Below are 19,915 nucleotides of genomic sequence, written 5' to 3'. Positions count from 1 at the left end.
TATACATAAATACATAAACTATAGGAGCTGATGTAACTGAATCTAAACGCTGACAGAAACTCAGGGAGCCATTAAACAAAAGGCTGAGCTTTATAATTACAGGATATGTTTGAGCCTACAATAGTTTAGATCGATATGTCAATCATCCCGCTTTCCACAGCGGATCCATGATTATCTGTAAATCTACACTTCAGGAATTATTCCATCAAAAATGATCCAAGCGTTTAAAAAAAGAAGAAAAAAATACACCCGAATGTGTATCCATGAACTAAAAAGGATATATTTATCCAGTGGGCCCTTTATTGAAAACAGATAATTACAGGCAAGGAAAATAAAATAAATAAATAAAATAAAACAAAAATAGAATTTAAAAAAAATGCTGTAATGGATTTCACAAATGTTCTGCAGCCGCATGAATGATTTTACAGCAACAAACAAATCCCACGAAGAGCTGAGTGATGTCAAGAGGTAGGATTTGGTCCATCGGTCTGCACGAAATTGTGCTCTTCCGTCTTCTCCAACAATTAGCCCGCTGCGAGCTGTAGACCAACAGTTCCTACTTGGTAACCTCACAAAAACAGAAAAGGCCATTTGGCCAGCAAATTCAATCATCTGCCAATTAAATCCAGTTTACAGTCTCATCGGGATTTCGTCTCTTTTTTTTCTTTTTCTTTTTTAAAAAAAATCATAAGAGCCTCAAACTTCAATAAAGAAAAAAATGCCCAATATGACAGCAAATGAAAAAAAAAAAAATGCAGTTTATAATAAGGAAAATGTGTCCACATTAATCAGTCTTACAAAAAGGCCTACAAAGTATTGGAAGTATTTACAGGAACTGCACAAAAATAGTAAACTACTTAATATTCATCATACCAGAGTGGGAAAAGTGAGCCTCAAAAGGCTACAATAGCTAAGACTATATGATTATTGTGGATAATGTTGTTACATAGATGCTCTTTCTGGTAATAAATAAATGATTTGATCCATGATGGCTGATTTTCCACAAACAAAAACCCCCAAAACGAAAGGGTTACATGTGGTGAGGAGAGGGAGCTTTTGGGCAATGGAAACAAAATATTTTAATGGCAACAAAGAACACCATCAACATGAAAAACACAGGAGCGAAGTGATTATTTACCTTTAATGGAGAATTTTAAATAACAAGAATGCGACCAGGGATGGATCTAAATGCTACGCAAAAGTCATTAAAAACAGTCGTATAAAATTAGATCCAAGAAAAAACAAAAAACAAAAAAAAGAACAAAGGGGGGAGAAATCAAGCGCACCCACACACACACACACTAAAACTCGCAGTGAGAGTCGCTAAGCGGCTTGTGGCTTATTATTTTTACACTCCATTAATAGTAACCAATTAGGACAAACCGAAGCCCAACCCGCCCTCCAAAAGAAACATATTCCTTAATTAAATAATGTGATCTGGAAGTTAGAAGATGTGTTCAAAACAAAACGAGAAGCAGCGTTTACACCGCTTAACACTTTCAACTGTGTTCAATCGCTGCAAATCGTGATGAGGCAGGCCGACGAGAGGCCCGACCTGCACGTCAGCCAGGTTTGGGTCACATGTCCGGCTAAATAATGACCGATGATTCTGAGACCTGAAATAATTTTTAAAAAAAAACCCAAAACCCATTTTGGGTGCCGTCCATGATGGCTGTGGTTACTCCTTAACAGTCAGGGTTCACCTTCGAGAGCTTTTATTTTCCCCACATCAGACAGTCGAAAGTACTGAATGTGGAAACTGTTTGTGTGGAGGTGGGGGCTGAGGTGTAGACGCTGGCTTTGGGTTTAGAGAGGAAGGGGTGGGTGGCTGGGGATAGAATAAGTGGGAGGATGGGTCATCTCCTGAACTTGCGGGGCCTGCTCTGGTTGCTGTGGTGTGATTTAGAGTAGGGCTCCCAGCGTTTCCTCTCTGGCGGCTTGTTGTAAACGTAGGCAGACGGGCCTGAGTAGCTATCGTCTGGATTCTCCTCCATCATCTGGAGCTTGGCTTCGATGGCGCGGATCTTAGCACTCGTGCTGGAGGAAGAAGGAAAAAATGAGAGGAGGTGTTAGCAGCGAGGCTGGGGGGGAAATACTAGTGTTGATACTGAGTGTGAGGGACAAATAGGACTGATGTACAGACTCTGGGGGACAGAAAGAGGAGGTAATAGCAGTCTTAGTGAGAGGGGGGTGGACAGGTTTAAAATAAAATACAGAAGAATGAACAGTGAAACAGAGGACTACTTTTATTTAAATGGTGAAACAGAATTTGGAGAAGCAGAGGAGATAAGATTGTGGGAAAAAATTGCAGTGCTTGTGGGGAGGCGGTGGGGAAATGAGGGAATGAGTATGCGCGAGAAGTAGCAAAAAAAAAAAAAAAAAAAAACTGGAGAGGAAAACAATAGAGGGGCCATCAGGGAAAAAAAGAGAGCTATAGTGTATATTTCCTCTCTTGTGCTGTGTGGATAGAGTGACTTTGAGGTTTGCAGCAGATAGATGAGAGGTTCCTGCACAACAACACGAAATTACTTTTTTTTCAACCACGACATATTTACACAAAATTAGCAGCTTCCACATTTAAAGGGTAAAAAACACTCTGCTCAGTGAGTCTGCTCACTCCGGGGAACCTAATTTGGCATTTGACCGTTTTTACACTCCATTTGTCTTATTTTAAATAGGCTGCAAATGCATTATTAATCCCCCTAAAACTGTTGTTTATGTTAAGGAAAAGATCATTGATCAGCGCACTGCTTTACCTCACAATGGTAAGGTGAATCCACCGTGAGGCCAATTGCTGAGTGTCTTCTCTTTAACATCCCATCAAAATAAAGGGTAAAAAGGCCCCAAAATAGTAAAGGAAAATATCATAGTTCAGGTTAAAGTCCAAGAGTTGCCTTTTTTTGGTTGCCAGTGGGATGTATACTCACTGAGTAGCCTGCATAAAATTCATGCTGTGTATTTCACGTTTTGCTGTGACTCTAGGCTGGATTACCTCAGTAGGAGGCGAAAACGCCACAGAGTGACTTAACAGCACTTTATTTATTTAATTGGTTGACCTGCAAGTGTGTATATGGGAATAAGGGCTGCAAATGTGGCTGCTATAATGGCATACTTTGGAGTCGGACAGAATTTCAACACTTCCATTGATGTCTTTGGAGCCAATGTGGTCTTTCAATAATTTCAGCACCACAGTTGAGTACCGTGAAGAATGTTTTATAGCAGAGGTGTCAGACATGCATCCTGGCAAAGGGTCAAATCCAGTCCTGCTGGACAGCTTTACAAAGTATCAGAATGGCTGAGGAGCTAATAATAACTCATTTTCTTTAACAAATTGCACTGCTCTTGCTGGAGAGGTGGAGCTGTGAGGATAGCTAAACTTTTTCTAAATCATAAATGATTATTTCAATCATAAATGAGTAAAATACTATTGTTTAGTTTCAAGCGTGTGCGTTTTGCGTGTTTTTTTTTTATAAGATCCACTTTGATCTGTAAAATTGTAATGCAAGGAAAAACTGAGGAACATTGTTGAAATAGCTCTTTTTTTCTTCTTAAGACATCTCAGACTGTTTTTAAAATGGATGTTTCATTAAATGTGAATGTTTTCAGAAGGTACTTGGACTACACTAAAAGAAAGAGAACAGCTCTTGAGATAACATTAGGCCCGTATGCGGTCCAAAATATGTCTGAAACTTCTGTTTTTCATGTATTTGTGCTGGCTTGGTTAATTAAGGTTTAATTACAGTATGTCAGAAGATAGACGTGATCGTGGATGTAACAAAAGGTCACACTCACAGAGTGGGTGAAATGCTTCATGGGTTTCTCCAGCCCTCCCCCCAAAGTTGGATGAGTGGAAAAGAATGAATGGAAAAAAATAAACAAGTGTTTTCTACTGATTGCATTTACTTTTTTTAAATTTTTTCCCCCATTCAGTGACCCCCTGCAAGTAGTTATAACAACCAACTGGTCACCCAGAGCTTAAGCATTCAACACCCTAACCTATGAGTGCCCACTTTCAATCAATGCATAGGTCACCGAGTGGAAGGCAACCTGCCTCCAAACAATCGCAGTCTGACTCGGACTGAGTGCAGTCACTCTCAGACAGATCGGAGAAGGCTTGCAAATAACTGCTGTTTAATTTATAACGTTGCCATCACACTGGTGTCAGTTGCAACTCGTCTGCAATTGGTCTCTTTGCAGTTGGGGACATGACTCAACTGGTTGCCAACTGGTTACAATCCTATGTAAAAGTTAATAGATAAACAGAAATATCTGAATTTCTGTTTCGGATCTATGAGGTTCTTGCTAGACTCTGAATGTAAGCAGTTGAAGTGCATTTACATTGAAGGAGATAGCACCAGATTAGCGATCTTCACCGATTTATCACAGTTAATCAGATATAGACTGCATGTGTACATGCCAACTTAATCCAGTTCAATCACAGGCTGACTGGTAGCAGACTGTCTTATTGCCATTTTATCACCTTCTCAATGCAATAAAGTTTCTCTGAGGATGGCAACTGTTATGAGGCTCAGGTTTTAGTAGTTGGAGCTCTCTCTTGTAGTAGGAGACGGTAAACTTCAGCAGCATTCTCACTGCTAGAAATTCTTTCTTAGGTTTAAGCAAGACTGACAGGTAGAGAAAGAAGAAGGCAATTCGATGCCCACTGGCTCATCTTTGCACTGGGTGCCGACAGATTAGAAACCAATTCAAATCCATTCAAATACAAAAGTTCAGGCCTTCAGCTCATATGTGAACACACTCAGAGAAAAAACAAAACCTGATACAACAGCAGAAAGTTTATATGTGTGCGTGTGTGTCTGCTGTTGATGCCAACCTGAGGTGGTTGGTTGTTATGGATCCATCCTCTGTTGAACCGCTGCATGACGGTTCCAGGCTGGGAGGCATCGTCTTGTCATTACGAAAACCTTCAAACCTCTGTAAACAACATACGTGGGCAAAAACAAACAAACAAAGACCCACACAAACAATGATGGAAACGTGTATGGACAGACAGATGAAAAGAGATAAACAGAAGGAGTAAAATAACAAGTAGAGTAAGTAATGGCAGAAGATACACAAGATACAGGGAAGCAGACAATCAGTGGAAGAGACTGAATATGTCCTAAAGATATAATGTGGACTGTGATATAGATTACAGCTCACAGTACACATCAATCAAACTTTAACTTTCTAAAAATTCCAATTCCTAATCATTAATATCAGTTTAACAGCATTTTACCCCTGAGATACATTTTAGGTCTAAGTTTGAACAGGGCCAAATAAAATAAGGCAGACATTTAGAAAACAACAGACCTTCTAATAAATACTAACAGCAGGTCTCTGAAGTCAGCTCCAGTTTTCTCCCACAAATATGAACATTACTAAACTACAGTATTGATCTTGTTTGTTTCCGGTCAAACAGACAGTAACCAAGCAGCAAGCAAGCACGTCCGGCTTGTAATCACACCCTAAGGGATGATCGAGGATAAAAGTGGGACCAGCTGATGAGCAACAACCAACGCGTGCACTCATTCCTTTCAAAACCACCTTCCAAACATCTCCAACAGCCAAAACTGAAACCTGTGGAGAAAAAAAAGAAAGAAAAAAGAAAAACTAAACAAAGTAACAGTCACATGATGGGTAATGATAAGCTCCAGCACTTGGCGCAGCAGTTTCCGTGTGCAGTACGTTTGGAAACCATCTGGCGAAGTTCAGCCGGTGGAAGCGAGACAGACTCACATGACATTACATGAAGTTACATAAATGCAGCAGAGCACACGCACACACATTCCTACATACAGTCCCATGAAATAAACAACATGTATAGCCAAGAATAAGAGTAAAAACAATGACCATGCAACCAGCCAGGACCCTTCCCTTCCACCTATTCCTAAAGGCATGTGGCTGGAATGCATAGAGATCTGAATGCAGCCAATAAGAGCACACTGAATCTGAAAACACTCCAAAACCTGCAAATAAAGCTAAATTTGGGTTGTTAAATTTGTTTTTCAGGAGATAGCATTTTAAATTAGGTTAATAAAACTAAATATCTAAATAACTGCACTATAATTGGCTGACAAGTGAGAAATGCATAGCAAATGTAGTTAAACTTTTGTTTTGTAAATTCATTCAGTGTTGGATGTATCACCTTACAATATGACACCAATAACTTTTACTTTCTAACAAGTAACAAGTTCACCCAACCGGGTGGTAAAATAGTTGAGGAGGTGCTGGAAATATCATGAAGTAAACTCAATATACTAAGAAGACTTCACACGCTCAGGATGAATAATCAACACGCACAAACTAAATGAAAACCGTTTATTGTTTCTGGTAAAGCAAACAAACTCAAACGAGTAACTAATGCATACATGATGCATTAATGTAATAGATTACTTTTAAAATATCAAGTTGTTTTAAAAGTAAAAGCCTATTACACAACACGGAGTACAAACAAATAAAGCCAAGAAGAAGTGTACAAAACCGTAGTTCCTCTCGTGACCACTTGAGGTTGGCTCGAAAAAGGAATGAGACCCCAAAGACTCCCATGCTAAAATGCTCCACTTTGCAGCATTAAAAAGAAAACTTGCATACCTGGTATTAAAAAAAATAATAGTTTACCCTCAGATCAACTCCGAGTGAGGGTATTTTTTTTTACTCATCCAACTGGGTAACTCAGTTACAGGTAGGGTCACGGCAGGCGCCCTGACACAAGCATAAAGCTGATAAGTGTGTTTGTGTGTTGCACTTGCTAACTAAGCTCACTAGGATAAGCTGATAAATTAGCACTGCACCCTTTTAGCCACACAAATCATTTCATCTCCAAAGGTGGCATGCATCATAGATAAGCTTACTTATATAAGTATGGGTATAAAATACGCCATCTTTAACAGTTGCATTTGCAGGTTTGGAAATCTGAGGATTGTGGACATCCTTAAATAAATGATCATCAGAGTAATTCCCTCCATTTCAAAGCTTTAAATAAAGTCAAGATGTAAGCCTGGATGATTGGATAACTTCAACACCACCTGTCTGTGACTCACATATCCCAGCACATCACTCCTGGGTTGGACTCAATGAAGACAGGCTGGCAAAAATGTAATTCATTTTTAATTTGACCTGAGCCGGCTCCATCAGTGGAAGATTGCTCACAAAGACGGGACTGCAAAAATTAGTGACTCGCACTTCACAGACTAGTCCACTTGAAATATCAGTATACCGGCTTCACTGGAATTGGCAGTGATCTGCAATTGACCCCATTTTGTAATCTCTGTAGCTAATAAGAAACATAACCCTTGAAATTATGCATCAAACAAAGGTTAAGAAAGGGGAAAAGCGCACATATTGCATGCTTTAGAAGGAGGTTTAATGATCAGATACCTCTTAGGAAAAAGCTCCTGAGGTGATGGGTGAAGTTGAGCGTTGCGGTGCCATCTTTTTTGGAACATACGACATGGGTCATGCTTAAACCTCTAATCTTTTCCTCGCCTAAAACTCACAATAAGAAAATGTGGGGGAGTCTACAACATGAGGGAGAAAGATTGATGAACAATGTGAAGATGACTGTGGTTGAAATATTAATTTATTTTCACAAAGGTCATGATAATGGTGATGTGTGAATTCATTTCTGCCAGGAGGGAGGCAAATCCATGTCTGCAGGCTAGGCGGAGATACTCCCTGTTGTGAAACTTTAATTATAGCAATCAAGTCTAGCAGGACAGTTTGCTGGGTCACATGATCACGACCGTCCATCAACACACTGCAGCAGAGTGGAAAAATGGGGTTGCGCATATCTAGCTTACTTTAACAGAACAAAGCTTAAGAATACCAACAACATTCGCTGGAAGCCGAGGTCAACCCCAGTCTATAACCCACTGACAATTTAATTATAATTAAAAAACTAATTCCTAAAAAAACTTGCACTTTCTCTGACTCTGTTAGTCACGTATGCGGCAGAGAGGACAGCAAGATAAATATTCTCCAAGACTGTGTTTTAACTGCCTGAGCTGATAGACAGAAAATGGTATTTACTGAGAGGAACCAGCATTTACTGTATGCCTGCCATGCAGGCAAAGAGTCAAAAACCTGTTTATTCATATAAATCCTCACATTAACAAACCTGACGCTACAGTCTGGGGTCTGTTGAATCTAAGATGACCCCAACTTGACCCTGAAAAATACTGTTAATATGTCATTTTAAGCTTTAAAAGAATAAAACAATTATTAAGTTTGAGAATTATTTATATTAGCCTACACGTACTGCTAATTATTAAAAAAAAGAAGAAAAAAAAGGGGTCAGAACCAGACCCCATTCAGCTGATTATATTCACTCACTACAGTACACTAAATTATTCACAAGATTAACCGTGCTCTCCTGTTAGTATAACCTACGCTAGAGATGCTTCTTGCATGGAAGTGTTTTTACATGCAGCAGTTATGCAAGCTGCATAACTGACTTGCATAACTGGACAATAGTTATGCAAGGAAATGTTTGATTTCATAGTACCGCACCTAAAAAAGTGCATGTGAGCTAAGGCGAGTGGCAAAGATGTTGGGAGATTGTTACTTAAGTGGTTCAAGGTCATTTTTATTAGTGGCACAAAAATTGTTTTTTTTGTTTTTTTTAAATGAACACTTGTAGAAGCATGAATATAAACAGCCACTACTTTAGCTTGAAACGGTTGATTGAACTGTTATTAGGTAAATCTTTGAGCAGATTTATCTCACAGCGTGTTCTCTTAAAGGCGGCAGCGTTGACCTTGACCCCCTTCTACCATGTGTTTGTGTGTGTGTAGGGCGTGATTCGTCTCTATACAGGATATCCTTTCACCCTTCGCCAGTAGGCTTTCTATTGTTAACAGACAGGCATGCTGGTTGTGCTGGGATCCCTGTGCTCTCTGTAAACTGGCTCTGACAGCAAAAACACTAAAATTAAAACCACTACTGGCGGATCATTTTTATCTTTCACCCTAAGCCAGATTGACCTCTGCCATCACATATTTTGGTGATTTCTCCCAACCCTTCGGTCATTAGAGAGCCTAACATTTTTCTAATGCACAGATCTAATATTTATATTTAGTCTCTATACCTGCAGATTAAACCCAAAATGTCAGCCACATTCAGAGCAGTATTGTATGCTGGGAGTGAGCGTGATACTTACCCTCACCTGTGCGTGCGCCCAGCGCACAACCAACTTCTTGGACAAAGCTAGCTTCCCATTTAAACACTGGATAGCCCTCTCAGCCTCCTGCATGCAGCCACAGAAACACAAACACAGAGAAAACAAGGAAGAGGAAAAGAGAGAAAGACAGAGGGGCGGCTTTTAAGTCGTGATTAAAAATCAGCTTTGATGATTGCATCCGAGTGATTAAATCATTAGTCCTCATAACAGCAGAAGGCCATAACTGAGGTGTCTGAGTGTGTGGCTGTGTGTATGAGAGGCAGTGTGAATAAATACAGTTTTATCTAATCAAATGTGCAAGTGGCTTTGTTGCTAAATTATATTAATGCAGTTCTTTATCCAAGCGTGTCTACATGTAAGTGTGTGTGAGTGTGAAAGATAAACACACACTTCCTCTGTATAATCCTTTTGGGAGGGCTTCATATCCCACTGATAGACACTAGCTGTGAAACTAGATGCTTATCTCAATCCCACAGCACGCTCCAAAACAACCTGTGAAGCTTAAACCTGCTCCCTATAAAGCCCACTTCAACAGGACACACACGCACACTGCTTCAGGTTGACTCATGAACGTTTTTACACTCAGTTTGGGTCATTTTCATAAAACATCCAACTCATAGTGGATGAAGATTGTTTCTCATCAGATCTTTAAGTTCAAATATTTTTCCTATATTGATGAAATGACTCGTTTTACTCCTGCCAACTGAGGATTTACTTTTAGAAATGATAAATCTGGTATTTCATGCATCTGAGTTTACGTACTAGTGTACAAAGCCACATTCTGTGGGTTTAAAAAAAACAAACAAACTTTAACACAACTGACATTTATATGCAGATAAACATGCTGCACGTACCTCCCTGGTGCTAAAGTTGACAAAGCAGTAGCCTCGTGGCTGTCCCTCCAAAGGCCCAGACTTGTGAAACAGGAAGTCAAACTGTTTCACTTTGCCAAACTTCTCTAACAACTTCACCAGGTGATACCTGTCGAGAGAGAGCGAGAGAGCGAAAGAGAGAGAGAGCAAAAAAAAAGTGTAAGAAAAGACTGCTCCGTAAAGACAGAAAATGGGAAATAAGAAGGCAAAATGACTTTGATATTTTGCAAAAGGGTCTCAGTCCATGCTGTATTTGGCCCCCGTAAATCTGTCAAGTGGGGCTAATGACAATGACAGCTTTCTCTCCCTGACACCTTTTTAGCAGCAGGCCAGCTGGTGTGGCAGGCCGGTGACAGTAAATCTCTGACTGAGACAATGCTGAGGATACAGTAGCAGGACAATGAGGGAATAAAACAGAGGAAGCTTAAAATCCCCCCTGAGCACAGAGATCTGCACAAACAACCTCCACTGACTGTGCGGCGCTGCTTAGGACTACAAATGAGCATACATGTGGTCACTGAAGAGCTATGCAGTGTTTGTGAGATTGTAGGTGTGTGTGTGCGCGCGCGTTTAACCAGCAATTTGCAGCCATGGGAAAAAAACATTTCTTTTGACAGTACAGAAAAGAGCAATGAGTTCAGGGTCACTTGGAGACTAGATTCGCTGCTACACTACTGTAAATACCCCGGGGCTGATTGATTGTTTTCAACACAAACTGAGCAGCACGTGCTTTTCCATTTCGTTAAGAAGAAAATAGGAAAAAGTGTCCATCCCAAGTTCCAATATACTGACACATTCGAGATGCTGGGGTCAACTGTGTGAGTCAGGCTCAAAAAATAACTGAAATGGTGAAATCAATTAGCAAAATTGTTGCAGACTTCTTTTAAGAGTGTCAATGGACTCATTTACAGTAACTGTTTGAGGTCCAAGAACAAGTTTGAATCACTGTGAAAACTCCTCAACAAGAAACAACACATCGCCCTGCTGATTAGTCACTGAAACCACCACAGAATTAACTCCTCATGTTCCTGAGTGAAGGCAAAGAAACGGCTTTTAGCAGTCCTCACTGTATGAAAGACGACAACACCCGTAACTGTTTGCAAACCAACTCAATCAGCAGTTTACGAAAAAAAAAAAAAAAAGGTTACAGTTACACATTTGTATACTTTAATATTTTGTGTCAACCCAAGGAGCGTGCACATGCACAAACAGTTGAAGCCAAACATTTTCAGCAATTCGTTGATTTTATTTTTGTTTACATGTTCTTGTCTTCTGTCACAGGGGAAAAAACTGAAACGCTCGAAGAAAAGAGTCCAACAGACGCCCTCCTGTGTTCTTGATTTGGTGCCATTGCCTTGTGTGACTGTCCAGGCCTCAGAGTGACCCCAGGTGTTTTGTATAACTGTTAAAGAGAAATTAATGCTTCAGCCTTTTATTGTTTAGGAGCCTGTTATTTTTAATCCTCAAGTGGTTTGTGTGTGTGTGAGAGACCAGAAAAATGTCAATGTGCAAGTGTGCAGTGTATGTGCAAGGGACTTGATGTGGCATTCTCAGAGTGAAGCGAGGTTCTAAGCTACAGGTTGTACTAATGTCTTCTACGACTCCCTGGGGGGCTTTAGACCGACGACAGTTTCTGCTTTTCCCAGACAACACCCTGCAAGCCTCCCCATGTGACAGTGGCTCATCTAGCCCTAGATTACACTTAAGTTGTTGTTTACACTTCAGTAAACAAAAACTGTGCACTAGTGAACTATGCCGTCCTTTGAAAAAGCTATATAGTTAGACGTTTGAGCATATGTGTATTTTTAACAGAGGTTACACACTAAGAACCTTATTGGATGCTAAACCACAATGGAGAGCTCCTCCTGGGGGCTGTAAAACCCACCAGAGGAAGAGGGGAAGAGAAGGGGGAGGAAAGGGAGGGAAAGGTGAGCAAACGGAGACTAAAGTTCAGAGAGGGGATATTGATGGCAAGGTGAAAGGTGTAGGAAGAGGAGCACAAGGCAAAAGAAGAGAGGAGGTGAGAAGCCAGGTATGACAGATACAAGAGTTAGGAAACAAGAGGAGAGGAAGGAAGGGACAGGGGGGGATGTGAGTCAAGTCCAGAAAAAGATAAGACAAAAGGTTCGGTCCAGAAAAGTGCAGGTCAGAAGGGAAGAATTTGGAGAGGAGGAGCTAGGGTTTGACTGCTTGACAATGCAGCTATCTGCAGTTGTAAAGAGTAAAAGAGCGTGCAACTGACAACTAGCACTGTGACAGGAACTGTGGGATTTTTACTGAAAATTTAAAAGGGAAACAACATCATAGTTTCCCCATAACCCAATGGATATCTGAACAGGATGAAAAGCAGAAAAGGTCAATTTAATTATCACGCGTGGAATAAATTCTTCTCTCTTCATTGTAAGAGATGAACTCATAGGAAAATTTCATAATTCTCTCAACAGGGAAGCTTATAATCAAACAGAACGGTGCACAGGACTTCACACAAAATCACAGTGCTGCTTTTCACTGTATTCAAATTAAGTGTAACGTTTTACCCTGAACCACCTAAAACAGCACTGAAAACATGAAACAGAACTAAATCTCACCTAAACGCCAGCACTGAAAAATGCAACAATTTTACAAGAAGTCTTTAGGAATAGTTCTCCAGGCTTCCTGAAGGATAGTCAAAGCTCCTCTTTGGATGTTTCTGCCTTTTGTTCTGTTCTCTGTCAAATATGATCCCACACTGCTTCAGTACTGTTGAGGTCTGCGCTCTGGGGAGGCCAGTCCAGTGTTCAACTGTGTCTTTGTCTATCCAGGTATGCTTTCACTGCATTGGTAGTGTTTTTGGGAAGCCGCTGCTATTCAAATGTTTTCCAGATGGTATTGCGTTGTGGATCAAAATCAAAATGCCAAGTTTTCAGCTGATAGTTCTTTGGAAATCACCTTGCTACTGCAAAATACTGTTTCCTCCAAGTCAAACCCAATTATATTTGGCAGTGTAGATTCAACTACAGAAATTGGAACAAACTATATACTTTTGTGACAGGCTGCTAGTCACAATATACCTAAAGATACACATTAAAATTGGTTCATTTCTAAGTTGTGTGTTATGTGTAGACACAACATTGGTTCATCTAGTTTGTTAGGTGCCTTTTTAAAACTTTTCATAGGTGAGTGTTAAGTGTCATAACAAACAAAAAACATTCCTTTGGGACGACCAGGTACAAGGACTGGACTGAAGATGGGTGCAATCTAAAAAAAAAAAAAAATCATTCAAAGACCTTCAGAAAGCCTGGAGAACTACTGCTTAAAAAAAGACAAAGTGTGTATCACTGGAAGCAAAATATAAAGAAATCAAGTGGGGCTTAAGACTTTTGCACACTTTTGTATTTTCAAATGATCCAAGCTCAAAGAAATAAAATTTCACCCTCACAGAATAAATTACTCATGTCATCTTTTGTAATAAAATGATATAAATTAAGATTGGGGGCAGTTTAAAGTTGTATTGATTTTAAATGCTGAGAACAGTTTGTTTCAGTTCAATCACTTTTCCTTGTGGCATCAGCACCTTGCATCTGCAGGGAGTTTGGCTCACCCAGACAAACACAGGGGGTACTGCGTGCTATCCCGGAGCTAATTAATCTTCCCAATCAGCAACGGGGGCCTTGAGCATTTCTCTTGTTTTCCCTCCATACTGAGAAGTAGAGGGCCATTTAAGAAGAAGCAGAGCAGAGCAGGGAAAGGGGAAGGAAACGCCTGTCTAGACGCCCACCAGAGCTGCTGCCCGTACATTCTCCAGCAGCCCCCACAGGCGTACAAACACACCCCTCACCCCAAAAAACTACCTCCTCTTCATCACAGCATATGCAGGGATGTCTTTAGCATTCAGCAGCAAACACAAAGAAGGAGGAACAAAAAGGATTTGCATGTGATGCTCTGTCAAGACTCTTCTGGGTGTCAAAGCCTCTACCAGCTGCCACCCAAACATCTCACACACACACACACACACACACACACACACACACACACACACACACACACACACACACACACACACAGAGCTCCAGGTTGACACAGAAACAGTAAACAGGGCAGGTGATTGAGGAATGATGGCTGCTCCTTAGCCGAGCAGGTCTCCGCGCTTCACTGCCTCTCTTTCACACACCCAGCCCTGTCTGCTCAGTCTCAGCTTGTGACACACACACACACTCTACACACACAGTTAATCAATCATATACGGACACACAATACATTGCCTTTCTATGGGGTAGAAGGTACAAACCAATGCCTCAGTTTCATACCATCTATTACAGTGACCACAGATCACCCACTAAAAGCCATCACTAAATGTTACTCCATATTAAAGTGGCGCTTTCGCACATTTGACGCTGAAAACGTTACATTTAACTCCTAAAAATGCTCACTATGGCACAGCTCTATTGTAATCCCAGTGGCTCTTTGACTATGAGCTCAGATCCCTGTAATCATTACTAACGGATTAAAGTGTTGTAGATAATTTACACTATCTAAAGTGATATCTGGTGGATCAATGAAGATGAAATATGAGCTTGCGTTAAAGCAGAAGCTGACTTTTTTTTTACTCACTCTGTGATTTTGGGATCAATGTTTCCTATCCACAAGCGGTTTCCATCATGGGCCGTGCTCTCTGAAATAATAGAGGCATTTTCGACTGTCTCTGCTGCCGATGACATGTGGAATCTGTGGGATAAAAGAAGCAAAAGGCAGAGTTTTTGATTATCGCAAGTATGAATTTGCATGGAGCTGAGGAGCTCAGACACTCAACAGCTGGGCGTTTGCCTCTGGAAATCTCTGGAACATGAAGGAACCTACCAGAGAAGACCTGGACACCTATTGGGCATCTGCACGCTCAACCAAATACAGATATTCAGCTAATTATACCCTCATTGAAGGAAAAATCCAGGAAAGGTCAAAAAAGTAAAGCGTCAGATAAACAGCTTCCACATTAACTGCACATAAATAATAAAGAGTCTCAAAACTTTGCCTTTCAGCTGCCCTTTATTGGACGCCACAGTTGATCATCTTCCTTCATCTGACACTATCCCAAGCATCCTCCTCTGTCACAACAACCCTCCTTGTCCTCCTTCCCTACATCCACGAACCTTTTTCTTCCTTCTGCTTGGCAGTTTCACCACCAACATGCTTTCTACGACATAGCCACTACCACGCCAATGATCTAATCTCTGAAAAGTGTCCAATTAAACAGTGAATTTTAGGGATTTTCTAATCTAACTCAGTTAATTTCATTCAATTAAAATTTAAAGCAGTTGTGTGCAATATGTGCGCAAAGGTTGTGCCGATGTATGTATTCATAACAGGGGTTTTAACTTAATCAGGAAACAGAATCAGGAAACGACGTAGTGTGGGTTACTTCCTCGCACTGTCAAATAAACACATAGTTCCTGAAAACATCTGAAAAAGCAAAACTCCGACTCCACATCTGGGAAAAGCTAAGCAAATAATCTTAGTTTAACAAACTGTACAATTCTACTCCTTAACTCCGGAACTTCTTCGGATAGATCCGCCCGGGTAGAGTTAAACCAGACACGGTTATGCAGGTGGTAACATATGTGATGAAGATGAGCTCTCAGTCACTTCGTTATAGAAGAGCAGTGGATTGCAGCAGTTAGCTAAGTGAGTTTCCGTTTACCTCGTTGTTTGTCAAACTTCCTCTTCGCTGGCGAATTCTTCGAATTGATTTACCACTGATCCCACCTTCGGGATGATTCTGGTGCGTCAAAACGTCAAATTAATCATTTCCTAAACTGTTTTCGTTCTATATTAGAGACTAGGCGAGCTAGCTCTGACGATACCTCGCTACCGTCTGACAACAAAGGCGCGGGGTGATGACGTAGTTTGTTTGAGCATGCGCAGTCCTATGGGAGCACTCGGTTACTGTTTGGTATCGCCTATATCATTCTCCTACAACGCTTCCAGTGTCCTCTTAGTCGGTAACCCCGCCCAGTCAGTGTAACCTGTACGGATATCGAACATCTACCAGGTGGCCATAACATACAGTCTCGTGGTGATGACGAAATAGATGTCAAACGCGTTTTCCCCGATGGTTGTTGCCCAGGCTGACACGCTTCTGTGAAGACTTTTTGAAGTAAGTGTGTGTTCTGGTGCACTTTACAGTTGAGGCTTTTATTTTGCTGGGTTGTTGTTGAAATTAAGGGTAGCACTGTGCTGAACACAGTTCACTTTGGTTCAGTTTGCCCCCTGTAAGAATGGAGAGAAGTCTTACTGACCTTCTCAACCCCTCAGCTATAGAGTCGTACAGTTGGTTAACCTAAATGTGCATGGGCTTGTATGATAGCTCCCAACTGCTGTAACTGCTGTGAAATTTGCACCGAATCGTTCTGGTGCTGTATGCAGGAGCGAGTCCACAGTAATATAAAAACATATGAATTTTTAACGTCATGTTAAGTTGCGCATGTGATGTGCCCCATAGATGGCTGGGGCGCACGTTTCTTATTGATTTGTGTGTTTGATTTGATTAATTGTGAATTTACTGTTGGTGTCAGTAAAACTAGGTGATGCTGTGTCATGTTGCTCTAGTTTGTCCTCTTATAGTCGGAAAAACTACAAAATTATCACTTTCATACCCAGCTGGGTAACAGGAAGTCTGTGAAAAGGTCCATTAAAACACGTACATAAGCAATAGTTCCTGTTTTTACATATTTAGACTCACTGGATATTAGGTTCATCTTACCTGTATTGGATTGGGGGCCATTTGAGTCCAGTAAACCCACTGTCATTTTCAAGAAACCAGTGCGTTCTGGTGTTATTTGAGCTATTTGAAACTGTGCCATGGGTTGCATCATCATTGCTGATTTGAGGCAGGATGGATGCTTGCTGCAGCAGAAATCAAGACTCATCTTCCAGTCTTCTGTTGTCTAATTTTGGAGAGATCGCGTTTATTATAGCCTCGCTCTCCTGTTCTTAGCAGACAGGAATGGCACCCAGTGTGGTCTTCTGCTCCTGTAACCCACAGTGTTCGGCGCGTTGTGCACTCAGTGATGCTGTTGTCTATACCTTGGTCGTAACTAGTAGCTATTAGAGTTATTATTATCTTCCTGTCACCTTGAAGCAGTCTGACCATTTTTCTCTGGCCTCCAGAGACAGTTCAACCAGAGAACTTCTGCTGACTGGATATTTACTCTTTTTCTCTGTAGACAGAGTGTGTGGGGGAAGCAGGGATGAGACACGTGCCTTTGTCTAATTGTAAAGCCATGTCATTTAAATATGATGTGTGACAAAGCTGAATTATGAATTGTTGCTGTATAAATTGTGTTCATTATCACAGATATAACATTCTTCGTGACTTTTTTTTTCAAAATTTGGGACTTTTTTCAATATTAAATTCACAACATGAGACAGTGTGGCAAGATATCAAACCTTATTTTAATCGCGCACAGAGTGTAAAGACAAGAAGGTTTAGTCACGCATTCAATCACCCAAAATAAACAGCTGTGTGCCACTCCTGTTTTTGTACTATGATGGTTTAAAAAAAAAACAAGAAAAAAAACCACTTTAGCAATAGTAGCACTTTTGCTTCGTTGAGTAAAGCTCTGCCAGAGAACCTTTTCTCTACTCCAGCTGCACCTTTCAACACTGGGTACTAAGACTTGGTCACAAGAAATGAGTCTCCATTTCTACATTATGCTGTGGTAAAAACATATTCATCAACACATTATGCTGATTGATTGTTATATCAGTCGAACTGCAGTGCTACTATGTGATGAAATGATTAGTTTGAATTGATGGCATCCTCAAGCCTGTAACAATGTGAAGTATTGTCTGGTGCCTGCTTCTAAAATTTGGGGATCTTTTGCATTTTTGGTATTAGACAAAAAAGAACATTTGAGGAAAGTTTAGGAATTCATTACACACTAAACCAGGTGCGCTCAATGGTTTTTAATGAGAAGAAAATAATTTGTTTCGCTCCCAGCATGAACATCTTGTTTGAGGAGGCAGAGCCACGCAGAACATCATCAGATACTCTGCTGTGTTGTTCGCTGCTCAGGCTGCAGAGCGAAAGGAGAGAGAGCATGCGGGTTCACCAGCTGGTTTCTGCTGCTGGAAGACACAGGGTGTGTCTGCAGCTGCTGCCGTGTGTGTGAAATCTACAGGACGTGAGGCTACAGTATCCCACTGAACACCTGTGCCTCACTCTTTCTGCTCGGCTGGCTTCTTAAAGAGATCTGTCACCGTCCCGCATCTCGGCCTATCGTCTCTGCCACATTGTGGCGTGTCGCATCATACTTGCTGGGAAACCTGCCGGCCGTGGATGCCTGTTTTGGGCTTGTACTGGAGGTGGTGGTGTACTGTGTAGCCTAAATATTGCCAAAGGAATGAGTTTGGATGTTGGTTAATATCTGGAGTGAGCGTTGGATTGACTCCGGGGGATTAGTGGTAGCTGGAGGTATAATGGCGAACAGTGAGGTCAGTGTCATGTCTGGTTGGAGACAAACCACACCCAGTGGCTTGTTTAAAGCTTACTGTGACACAGCCTTTGACTTAAAATGTTCAATTCGGGTATTAAGACTGTTCAGACGGTGTGTTTCCCCTCACAGGTCGCAGTTATAAATACACGAGGCACAATAGAAGATGTCAGGCGGGCAGCAGTGCACCGCACGCTGTTCACAACCACTGACTGTGAAAGACAGGCTTTAGAGTCTTGTTTGTGTCTGGGGGGCTTAAATATCTCCGTGTTTTTCTGCACTTGTGTGTGCACACCGTGGGTCAGTGACACAGTTCACAGTCAAGAGCCTATTTGTGAGGTGGGGTGTGATTTGTCCATTGAAAGGCAGGGCCTGCTGTCATATTGTTGTGTTTTGGGGGGTTTTTTGAATAGGAGGTTCCTCCCTCAGGAATGCCCAGACGAGTGCGCGTGGGCTGAGATAATGGTTAGCTTTATCCCACAGATTTATGAGAAATGGCATGTTTTTAAGTGTATGAGTGTAACTGAATGTAATGTAGGTGGTAGAGCTGACTGTTGAAAGCTTCACAAAAACAGTGACGTGTGGATGGATTTATAAGAACCAACCGTCTGTGTTCTACTTCGAGAGAAACTCTGGTCAAATGCATGGGCTGTAATTCAGGTGGAAAGGATTCATTTTTTTTGGAATACCAGAAAAATAATAAACTTTTATTTATTTAGATCAGTTGATGAGTAATTTTTGAGCTGCTCTCAAGAATTTCTTATTCATAGGCTTTTATCTCTGTTTCACAACCCAAACACGCACATGATTATTCATGAAAAGAGTTTATTTCTTTTTTTTATTATGTTCTAAGGGGATCGTGCACATTAACATGCACACCGAGACTCGTGTAAATGTGCTTTAGTTACACTGGCTGATTTTCATCTGCAGTCCCTGGCAGGTTTACAACGTTTGCACAGAGTGGGGAAAAAGAAAGACTTAGTTACACTATAAAGGTAAACGTAGTTGGCCACCTACACAAACCCACTCCATGACACTTTAAGCACACAGTTTTTGTGCTGATGTTAATACCAGAGGAGGTATGAACAGTTATCAAGACCATTCACCTTCGCACCTGCGACCAGTTTAGAATCACCTAGCAACCTAACCCCATGCGCATCTTTGGACTGTGTGCAGACACAGGAAGAACATGCAACAAAGGCCCCAGCTGGATTCAAACCCAGGATCTTCTTGCTGTGAGGCGACAGCACCGTGCTTCCTTGGCTGTGTTGCTGTGGTATTTAAAAGCTTCTATTTTGCAATAATATCAGTCCACTCAGGGCTGATTGTGGAATATCTACAAGGGAAGAACTTTCACAAAGTGACTTTTTGAAACAGCGGCACCCTTTTACAGC

At 41.1% G+C, this 19,915-nt stretch overlaps 3 protein-coding genes across 9 annotated transcripts in view; 2 read left to right on the top strand and 1 right to left on the bottom strand.

The window, feature by feature from the left end:
* morn5 (MORN repeat containing 5) overlaps window positions 1–11,607 on the top strand; it is a 43,905-nt gene extending 32,298 nt beyond the window's left edge. The window contains exon 5 of one of the 2 annotated variants that reach the window (XM_076886435.1): window positions 11,335–11,607. In XM_076886435.1, coding sequence (XP_076742550.1) covers window positions 11,335–11,393 — 59 coding nt within the window. In that variant the 3' untranslated portion in view covers window positions 11,394–11,607. The remainder of the gene's footprint in view (window positions 1–11,334) is intronic. The other variant, XM_004538221.2, reaches the window with a different exon arrangement.
* On the bottom strand, window positions 257–15,950 carry rbm18 (RNA binding motif protein 18). 5 transcript variants are annotated; one of them, XM_004538218.2, is made up of 7 exons: window positions 15,728–15,949; window positions 14,644–14,757; window positions 10,036–10,162; window positions 9,161–9,247; window positions 5,468–5,580; window positions 4,835–4,935; window positions 1,900–2,037 (listed from the first exon to the last, which is right to left on the bottom strand). In XM_004538218.2, exons 2-6 carry the CDS (start codon window positions 14,748–14,750, stop codon window positions 4,851–4,853), a joined length of 519 nt encoding a protein of 172 aa, XP_004538275.1. In that variant the 5' UTR covers window positions 14,751–14,757; window positions 15,728–15,949; the 3' UTR covers window positions 1,900–2,037; window positions 4,835–4,850. The 5 variants fall into 5 exon arrangements, 4 of the variants coding, with proteins under 4 accessions (XP_004538272.1, XP_012772262.1, XP_004538273.1 ...); XM_004538215.3 differs by lacking the exon at window positions 5,468–5,580 and having other exon boundaries at window positions 257–2,037; window positions 15,728–15,943; XM_012916808.3 differs by lacking the exon at window positions 5,468–5,580 and having other exon boundaries at window positions 257–2,037; window positions 9,167–9,247; window positions 15,728–15,943.
* The window catches only part of mrrf (mitochondrial ribosome recycling factor), a 26,768-nt gene continuing 22,545 nt past the window's right edge, over window positions 15,693–19,915 (top strand). The window contains exon 1 of one of the 2 annotated variants that reach the window (XM_076886433.1): window positions 15,693–15,711. The gene's annotated coding sequence lies outside the window, so the exon portion shown is untranslated. Of the gene's footprint in view, window positions 15,712–15,992; window positions 16,184–19,915 lie in introns of those variants that run through there. The other variant, XM_004538223.5, reaches the window with a different exon arrangement.

The sequence above is a fragment of the Maylandia zebra genome, linkage group LG7 (assembly GCF_041146795.1).
Source record: "Maylandia zebra isolate NMK-2024a linkage group LG7, Mzebra_GT3a, whole genome shotgun sequence".
Taxonomy (NCBI): domain Eukaryota; kingdom Metazoa; phylum Chordata; class Actinopteri; order Cichliformes; family Cichlidae; genus Maylandia; species Maylandia zebra.
This window is presented reverse-complemented; position numbering and strand designations above follow the sequence as displayed.